This window comes from Chiloscyllium plagiosum, chromosome 17 (genome assembly GCF_004010195.1).
Source record: "Chiloscyllium plagiosum isolate BGI_BamShark_2017 chromosome 17, ASM401019v2, whole genome shotgun sequence".
Classification (NCBI taxonomy): Eukaryota; Metazoa; Chordata; class Chondrichthyes; order Orectolobiformes; family Hemiscylliidae; genus Chiloscyllium; species Chiloscyllium plagiosum.
The window spans coordinates 34187416-34197134 of record NC_057726.1 but is presented as its reverse complement, the minus strand read 5'-3'; the positions used below and the strand labels follow the sequence as shown (position 1 = coordinate 34197134).

Genomic DNA, 9719 nt, shown 5'->3' with positions numbered 1-9719 from the left:
TAGCTGTCTGGATCCAGAATTGGCTGGCCAACAGAAGACAGCGAGTGGTAGTGGAAGGAAAATATTCTGCCTGGAAGTCTGTGGTGAGTGGTGTTCCGCAGGGCTCTGTCTTTGGGCCTCTATTGTTTGTAATTTTTATTAATGACTTGGATGAGGGGATTGAAAGATGGGTCAGCAAGTTTGCAGACGACACAAAGGTTGGAGGTGTCGTTGACAGTATAGAGGGCTGTTGTAGGCTGCAGCGGGACATTGACAGGATGCAGAGATGGGCCGAGAGTGGCAGATGGAGTTCAACTTGGATAAATGCGAGGAGATACATTTTGGAAGGTCAAATTTGAAAGCTGAGTACAGGATTAAGGATAGGATTCTTGGCAGTGTGGAGGAACAGAGGGATCTTGGTGTGCAGGTACATAGATCCCTTAAAATGGCCACCCAAGTGGACAGGGTTGTTAAGAAAGCATATGGTGTTTTGGCTTTCATTAACAGGGGGATTGGGTTTAAGAGTCGTGAGATCTTGTTGCAGCTCTATAAAATTTTGGTTAGACCGCACTTGGAATACTGCGTTCAGTTCTGGTCGCCCTATTATCGGTAAGATGTGGATGCTTTGGAGAGGGTTCAGAGGAGGTTTACCAGGAAGCTGCCTGGACTGGAGGGCTTATCTTATGAAGAGTGGTTGACTGAGCTTGGACTTTTTTCATTGGAGAAAAGGAGGAGGAGAGGGGACTTAATTGAGGTATACAAGATAATGAGAGGCATAGATAGAGTCGATAGCCAGAGACTATTTCCCAGGGCAGAAATGACTAACACGAGGGATCATAGTTTTAAGCTGGTTGGAGGAAAGTATAGAGGGGATGTCAGAGGCGGGTTCTTTACAGAGAGAGTTGTGAGAGCATGGAATGCATTGCCAGCAGCAGTTTTGGAAGCAAGGTCATTGGGGATATTTAAGAGACTACTGGACATGCATATGATCACAGAAATTTGAGGTGCATACATGAGGATCAGTGGTTGGCACAACATCGTGGGCTGAAGGGCCTGTTCTGTGCTGTACTGTTCTATATTCTATGTTAATCAACTCCGCCTTCCCACATTACCGTCACAATACTCAGTACTCAAAAGCTAATTAGATCAATTAACTCAATGCATCAGGCACTGAGAATTGCAGTGCATAACTCTACACAGTTAAAAAAAAAGGATTCTCATCAAACTCCTAAGCGAGCTTATCTATGACCCCTTTCTAGACAGCCCAGCATCCACCCTGCCAAGTCCTTAATAATTTTGTCAGTTTCAACCTCTCATTCACCTGAATTCTAGGGAATAAAAACTTTCATTGCTCAACCTCTCCTTAAAGAACAATCACCTCATCAAAGGAATCGAACAAACTTTACTGTACTTCCCTGATGTAGGTCCATCCATCCTTGGGTAAGAAGACTGAAAATATACACAGCATTACATTTCTCACTAATAACTGTTGTAAAACAATCCCTTTGTATCGTACTACATGCATTCTTAATTGCTTCCTATAGCTGCATGTTAATTTTTTTTATAAGACAAAAATGATGAAAACTCAATTTTAATAGAGAGAAGCGCAGAAGTGATATTGCCTTACTTTTCCACCAAGCTGCCCAAACCTTGCCATCTGTATAAGGTAATTCTCCACCGATTTGGCTTTCTCAGGCTTCACCAGAGCCAAATTACTCACTGGAAATGAAAAAATATAAAATGACATGAAGGACACAGGAAATATTTTAATGGAAGATTTCAGAAAAGGCCAACAAAAAGATATTTGCTAACCAAGGCATTTTGTAAAATCAGAATGCATCAATACTTTTTAAAAGTTTCCCAATCATTATCCCACTTGCTGGATGAAAGGAAATGTTGTATTCTTGCAATGCTGTGCAAGAAGTAATACAACATATTGCTAGTTGGAAATGTTATTCACACTAAGCACTAAGGGTGCAAAACATCCATCTCACAACCCAGCAATTGATTTCACTTGAACTTCAAAGTTAAAAAAAAATTACAGGTAAGTTTGCTTTTAGCATTTAATCACAGGAAATTTTAGTTAACCAGACAATTCTCACACAAGTTACTGACAAGACTAATACTTGAACCATGCCTTTTAAGAAAAAAAACTATACACAATAAACAAGGGTATAATGCTAATTTTTCAATCATGAACAGTATATGGACACCACCAGGTGAGCAACAATGAGTAAATGGTTCTTTTACTTTCATCACCTGATATCAAAACCCCAGTAATACTCAGTAGGACAGGCAGCGTCTGTGAAGAAAGGAACAGTTAACCTTTTGGTGTGATGACTTCTCATCAGAACTGGAGAAACTTCAAGATGTAACAGGCTTTAGGCAAGTACAGGGAAGGTCTGTTGCAAGATGAACAGCAGGAGAGATAAAACAAAAAAAACAAAAAATGCTGTGAACTAAGAGATGGCAATTAGACAAGCAAAGAAACAAAAAGCTGCTGAGGTGGTGAAAATGGAAATCACAGAATCATCATCAATAGCTGTTGCCTGCTAAAAGATTTACACAAAGGTTTTGAGCTGAAATTCTTGAACTAAACATTTAATCCTAAGGGCTATCAAGTGTCCGTTTGAAAGATGAGATGCTGCTTCCAAAGATTACATCTATCTTCAATGAAACAGTGCAGAATGCTGAGGTTAGTGAGAATGGAACGGAAAATCAGAATTGTTGGCGAGTAGCTCCAGATGATATTTAGGAAGTATTGGCACACTCACAGGATTCACCCAATCTGTGTCTGACCCATCCAACCCTCTCTCATCCACTCAATGTACAGGAGGTCATACATAAATACTGAATGCAATACACTAAATTGAAATGATATGCAATTAGCACTTTCATCTGAAAAATACGTTTGGGACCATGGATGACAGAAAGTAAAAAGGTAAAATGCAAATATTGCATTTCTGATCTTGCCTGAGATGATAGCTTGGCTGGGGTGCTCCTTTCAAATGCAAAGGGCACTGGAAAGGGAAAGAAGAGTTTGGTGGTGACAGCATGCAGGAGGTGGTGAAAATGAGGACAAAATGTGGAATAGAAGGTGAAAATAAGGGAGACCAGACTGAGGTTTTGTGTGGTAAGGAAATTGAAGACCAGAAATTCAGGACAGAGAATGGACGTTGCGAGAATCCTGTTAACAAAAGTGGAGGGAAACACACAGAACATACTGGTTTGGAGGTGGGATTGACGAATTTGGATAAAGAAGCTGGAAAAAAATAGATTCTTTGAGGAAAGGGCATAGTATGAAGTATAGTTAAGACAGTTGTGGAAATGAGTGGTTTCTACTAGATGCTGATTGATAGCCTATGCCTACCCCAACCCCTGAAATGGAGACAGAAAAGGGAAGAATCCAAAATGGGCCACTAGAAAGCAAGGGCAGGGTGGGAACTGAAAGCAACTTAAATTGAAGTTTCCAGTTCTGGACACCCCAGGAAACACCACTGATACAACTGTCAATATATTCGAGAAAGAAATACAGAGATAAAATGCGTCTCAGTAAGTGTGTAACAACAATATTCAAAGTTAAAGCAGGTCCAACCCAGGCCTGTACAGGTCCAACCACACCATTTATTGAGGATGCGAAAGGATTCAATAGACAAGCTATCCTATACAAGGACGAGTTCAGCATGGCAGAGATGGTGGGGTGGACAGGACCAGTTGGGTCTCTATTTAAGAGAGAGATGGTATGCTTCAGACTCTTGTGTCTGGTGATGAAAGAACAAAGTGATTGGATGACCGGAAAAAGATGAAAACGATGGATACAGCCAGAAAACTGGAAACCATTAAAGTGGCAGAGGATGTCAGAAGAGTTGGTCAGAAAAGTTGTAGAGAACAAGTAGAATCGAGACGTGAAGAAATCAGTTGTATGTGGCAAGAACAGAGCGAAACAAGGACTTAACATAAACAACTGCATTATGGATCTTGGGAAGGAGACAGAGGTAGAGTGAGCATTCATGTGGATCTCCTCTCCATTGGGAAGAGGAAATGCAAATTGGGAGATTGCTTTACAACCACCTCTTCACACTGAAAACATCACCCTGAGCTTTTGGTTGTCTGTCATTTTAATTCCAAATACTCTGAGTCTTCTGCCTCCTTCACTATTACAGTTAAGCTTAATTTAATGACAGGGAGCAGCACCTCATTTTTGAATTGTGGATATTATAGTTCCTGACACATCACTGCATTCAATAATATCAGACTGTAGTCTCTGCTCACATTTTTCAGGATAGCAGCAATTTTGCTGTGCCTTCCTCTGGAAACACCTTTTATTTCTTTGTTTCATTGTGATCTCCTTCCACTTTCACTATTATCATTTGGTCATGTCATCAATCCTGAATTCCATCATGCATCTGTTACTTGCTAAAAACATGATACATTTCTATTTTTCTCTAGTTCCAAGGAAAGGTTATCAAACTGAAATATTAACTCTGCTTTTCTCACTGCCTGACCTGTCTTTATTTCATATTTCCAACATCTGCAGAATTTTGCTTCAGTATCAAATACCTATTCAATTTGTTCTTTGGCAGTTATGATCATGTGCAAATGACCAGATTATAGAGACATTGGTAAACAAATTAACTGCTAGAACCATTAGTTATACATACTATCACTGCAACCACTAAACATATCCATTAATGGGATGAGAATTTTAACCAAGGTTTGAGGAATGGAAGCCAGTACAGCTCAATGAGTACCAGAGTACTGCATATACTACACCAGTGTGTAAGATAGGAGAGAGGAAGCAGAGTTGTGGACAAATTAATGTGTCCAGTTGGTGGAGGACTTGTCGGCAGAATTCTTGAAGAGCTGAACCTGTAAATGACAAAGGCACAGTGTTTCAGCAACAAATTAGTTAAAGGAGAGACAGATGTGGAGGATACTGGAGACTGAGTTGGTGGCATTCGTAAAAGAGAGGATATGGAGTCAGAGGCTTAGTTTTGGTCAAATATATTGCTGGGGTTGCAAAGTGATAATGGAAGGAATAGCAGTTGAACTGGCAATGGTATGAATTTGTGTTAGCTTTCAAAGTCAGTGGCCTTTGTCTTCCCAATGTTTAAATGGAGGAAATTGTAACCCATCCATAACTGGGCAGGGATAAGCTATGTGATGATACAGAGGCCAAAAGGGTTCTGAGAAAATGTCCAAGAGGTTGAACTTGATAAACAGAATACATGTGAAACATTAATCTACATGTCTGGAGCACATTGCTAATCAGAGAATCAAGGAATCCCTACAGTGTGGAAAAAGGCCATTTGGACCATTGAATCTGCACTGACCTTTCGAAGAGCATCCCAACTAACTTCAGTCTTCTACCCTAGCCCCATGGCTACTCCATCTAGCCTGCATATCGCTGGACACTACAGATAATTTAGCATGGTCAATCCAGCTAATCTGCACATCTTTGGACTGTGGTAGGAAACTAGAGCACTCAGAGAAAACCCACAACATGGGGAGAATGTGGAATCGCATCTGGCACTGTGAGGCAGCAGTGCTAACCACTGAGCTCCCCTTACGATTTAGACAAACATACAGAAGCAAAAGATTCTTTGTAAAATCCTGAAGTAATGGAGCCGGGGTCAGGAGACAGGTCCCTGCCAGAAACACTTTGGCTGCAAACAGATAGTAAAAGTGTAAACAGGCAGGAACAGTACACCAAATTGGACAATAGAAAGGAAGCATTAACAAATCTCACCTACGTCAAAGATTATTAAATGGTTGAGAAGGATGAGAAAGAATAATGCACATATCAAAGGATTTCATTTATAACTTAAATTAGCTGGTTTGAGGGGCAACTTGATTGAAAAGACTCAAACACAAAGATAAAGGAAAGTTCAGCACAGATTTGAAAAGACAATGACATTACAAAAGACAGGTATGCTCAAGTTGTAGCTGTAATTTGTGAAGACAGAGGATTAGAATGTATTTTGCTTTTGATGATAGCCAATTTGTGAAGGGGTCTGTATCAGAGGAGAGGAAACTGTTGCAATGACAAGAAAGAAGCCTAGAATGATCCTTGGGTGGTGTCTGCTATTGGGAAAATTAGAAAATGCAGAGCTTGAAGTGGCCAAATCATATAAAGCTTGGACTAATTCAATTTTGTCTGAGATCCAGTAAACCTGAGGAAGTGAAGATAGGCATCATACCAAACTGAATGTCCAGGATGAATAGGAGTAACAGTGTGCTGGTCACAAGGACATCTGTTAATCTTTAAAGAGAATTAAGACAGCTTATTCCGCAAAGGTGAATAAAGAAGACAGTGGAGTTGAATGAAGGTAGGCCAATGTCAGGGATAAGAAGTACAAGGAAATGGTAAAGAATACCTGTCAGATTAGAAGGTTGAGATGGCTGTAAACATAAGACAGAGGGGATGGTTTTGATAAAACAGGAAGGCCATGAAATCAGAAAAGAAGGCAAGAGGAACAGAGATTAAGGATGAGTTTGGTCAGTACAGAAGCTGAGGAAGGAAGATAAGATGAATATCTTGATGAGAAACTGAGAATGTGGGTCTTTCGTGTTGCTACTGCTTGCTGATTTTGACCAACAGAAAACTTTGATAATGTTTTTCATTTAGTGTCTGGAATTCATTCTGTTACACCAATCATTTTAAAGACCTTACAGTCTAGTAAGTCACTTTCGACAATATTTTGTAATTTGAGCTGTAACATGCAGTCTTCTATTACTTACATCTAGCACGAGCAGATTGATCTAAGACCTGAGCAAGAATACTGTTCCTCATTTCTGACTCCCTGCAATCACAATTTATTCACAATAAGAAGGCATAAATAAAAAAATGCAACATTGCATTACATCCAATAAAATCAAAAGCAAGAAAATATATAAGTTACTAAAGGAGGACTACAGCAGGCTTTTTACAGTAGAATCAAAATATGAACTTATAGTAATCAGAAAAGTCGGAATTAATGACACCTTCAGTAGAAAACTCTGATAAAGAAACCAAGTTTAAAAACAGGAAAGCACATCAAGGACTACACACCCTTTACATTGGGTGTGTTAAAACGTTAAATCAGATCAATTATTTCTCTAAGGGACCATAAAAGATAAATATGGAGGAAATAGCATTCATCCCATCTCACTCTTCCATGACCTCCTCCCTCACAGATCCCTTTTGCAGGCAGGCTTTTTTTGAAAACGTTCACTGGGAGGTACAATTGGTAAATCAGGCAGTCTGTATTTTCTTACCGCTGTTTTGCTTCTTGCTGGTTTTGCTGATCATCAGGTGCATCCTAAATTCAGATAAAATAAACATAATTAACAAATAGTGACATCTGATGTACAGATTCTGACTGATTTAACAAGTTGACAATTAATTATGATAACATGTCTAAGACATGATTATTGAAGAACCTTGCAATACCTCCATTAGGTAATTATGAGGGGAAAGATATAAAAGACACCTAAGGGGCAACATTTTCACACAGAGGGTGGTACGTGTATGGAATGAGCTGCCAGAGGATGTGGTAGAGGCTCGTACAATTGCAACATTTAAGAGACATTTGGATGGGTATATGAATAGGAAGGGTTTGGAGGGATATGGGCCGGGTGCTGGCAGGTGGGACTAGATTGGGTTGGGATGTCTGGTCGGCATGGACGGGTTGGACCGAAGGGTCTGTTTCCATGCTGTACATCTCTATGACTCTAAAGACCTGTCACATGAATGGAATGTTTTCATCTAGCAAACAAATTGTAAATGGCAACAATCAGTAACTGATAGTCAGACAGAGGCAAATCAAAACACATGCGGTACTGCACCCCAAAAGTCCATGAATTGCCCACGAAAATTAATTTGCAAAACAACCAGGGAAAAGTCATTCATATAAACAGAATAGAAGGAAATAGTGAAGAGTTTGCTTCTGTAATCACAGGCTATTCAATCCTGTGCTGGCTATTGATTTGCTCATGACTGAACTTATCAGCAGCAAAGGTGGGAGGGAAAGAGCCCGTGCTGGACAAGCAGTGACCTATTTGAAAAGTCAGTGGTGATTGAGCACCTTCTACTGGGAACCGATAGTGTTGCACCATTCAGGAGCCAAGGTTGGGAAGATTGGGACAAGAGTTCCTTTGGCAAGATCCAGGAATTCTGTCTGTTGGGTCTAAAGTGTGGTGGGGGGCTTGCTACAGCAGTGTTCAAGGAGGAGGAAGGTGGCTCTAAGAGTGGAATAGAGGAAGAGAAGAGAGAAGGAAGCTGCAAGAGAGGTGTGGGGATTAAAAAGACTCAAAGGATAAATGAGAGGGTTGGGAAATGGAGTTTCCAAGGAAAGGCTTCAAAGGAAACAGAACAGCTTTAAACCTGTTGACAAACAAATACTCAGGTAACTGGGATCCAAGAAAATTTTAAACACCAACATAATAAATTCCTTGAATATGAATATGGAAACTCCAGGATTGTGTAAATTTAGGAGTCACTATTCTTGGAAAAAATGTAGTGGATGCTACTGTAATATACGCTTAATTGTTAAATCTACATCCAAGATTAAGATCCAAAATGCAGTAAATAGGGTTTTAATTGCTTAAACATTCCAGCTTCATTCAAGTACAATGGAGATGCATCGGCTGGGACCTCACCAGTCTATGCAAGATGTATTTAGGGTAATGGCTTTTCATGTGTAGAAGTGTTTGTCAGCTCTTTCGGAAAAACCTCTATTAGTTTACACCTGTTGTCTTGCAGCAATTTAAATACTGCTATGTCTCAGAAATTATTGCTTTCTTTGAGATTCACTACTCAAAAAAGAAATTTCTCATTTTAACGAGGAGTTGATAATTAGATATCAATTAATTTTTCAAATTTGCTTTTGTCTGCTTCCAAATATCAACACAAATACAAAAATCATGGTTGCTATGTGACAGCATCACTTAATAAATAACTGAGTTACAGTAAATGAAAAAGTAGCCATTAAAACCCTGGAAACACTCAAAAACATATTCTGAATAAAGATAATGTTTACACCGGTGTAGTAGTTTATTTGTGTAAACAATTTATGCCTATGAAATATCCCAAAAACTAAAGGAGGGATTTCAACACATTTGATGCACAGTTATGGTCCAAGGAAAATCTGATTAGTTTTTTGCAAATGTGTAGTTCCAGATTCTGGAATTTTTGAAAGGACCCAGTAATATTAGGAGATATGGCAAGTTGATTATTATTTCAAATGCACTGGTTGTTTTACTTAGAATGTTGTTGACTGTCTCAGCTGCTGTGGTAGAATTTGTCAAAGCTGTCAAATGTGGGCGGAGTTTTCAGTTTCCATTCTGAAGAAGGGTTACTGGACTTGAAATGTTAATGCTCATCTTCTCTCCACTGATACGGCCAGACCTCCTGGGTTTCTCCAGAAACTTGTTTTTGTTTGTTTCAAATCTCTAGCAACCATAGTTCTTGATTTTATTTCAAGGTAGGGTGTTGGATGTGGATTGGCCTGAAGTCTCTTCAATAAGATGAAAGCCCTTCATAAAAATGTCAGGTTTGTGCTAACAGGCAGGAAAAAATTCTTAAGGAAGAGCTGTGTAAATGTAATGACATTGAGTTAATAAAGCGAGGCAGAGGTGTGCATTCTACTGATTGCCCTCTTCACTTGCTCCTTTTGAAATGCTAATTTAAATCACATCTTGTGACATTATTCACTAGTCTAACATGTTTTAAATAGTGCTTCTGCATTATATTTTAACAT

General features: G+C 39.4%; 1 protein-coding gene across 1 annotated transcript in view; it reads right to left on the bottom strand.

Moving 5' to 3' along the window:
- Positions 1–7417, bottom strand: part of pdcd5 (programmed cell death 5) — a 12003-nt gene extending 4586 nt beyond the window's left edge. The window contains exons 1-4 of the mRNA XM_043707525.1: positions 7412–7417; positions 7237–7280; positions 6721–6782; positions 1607–1698 (exon numbers count right to left, since the gene is read on the bottom strand). Of these exons, the coding sequence (XP_043563460.1) occupies positions 1607–1698; positions 6721–6782; positions 7237–7280; positions 7412–7417 (204 nt within the window). The remainder of the gene's footprint in view (positions 1–1606; positions 1699–6720; positions 6783–7236; positions 7281–7411) is intronic.
- Positions 7418–9719: the final 2302 nt, after the last annotated feature.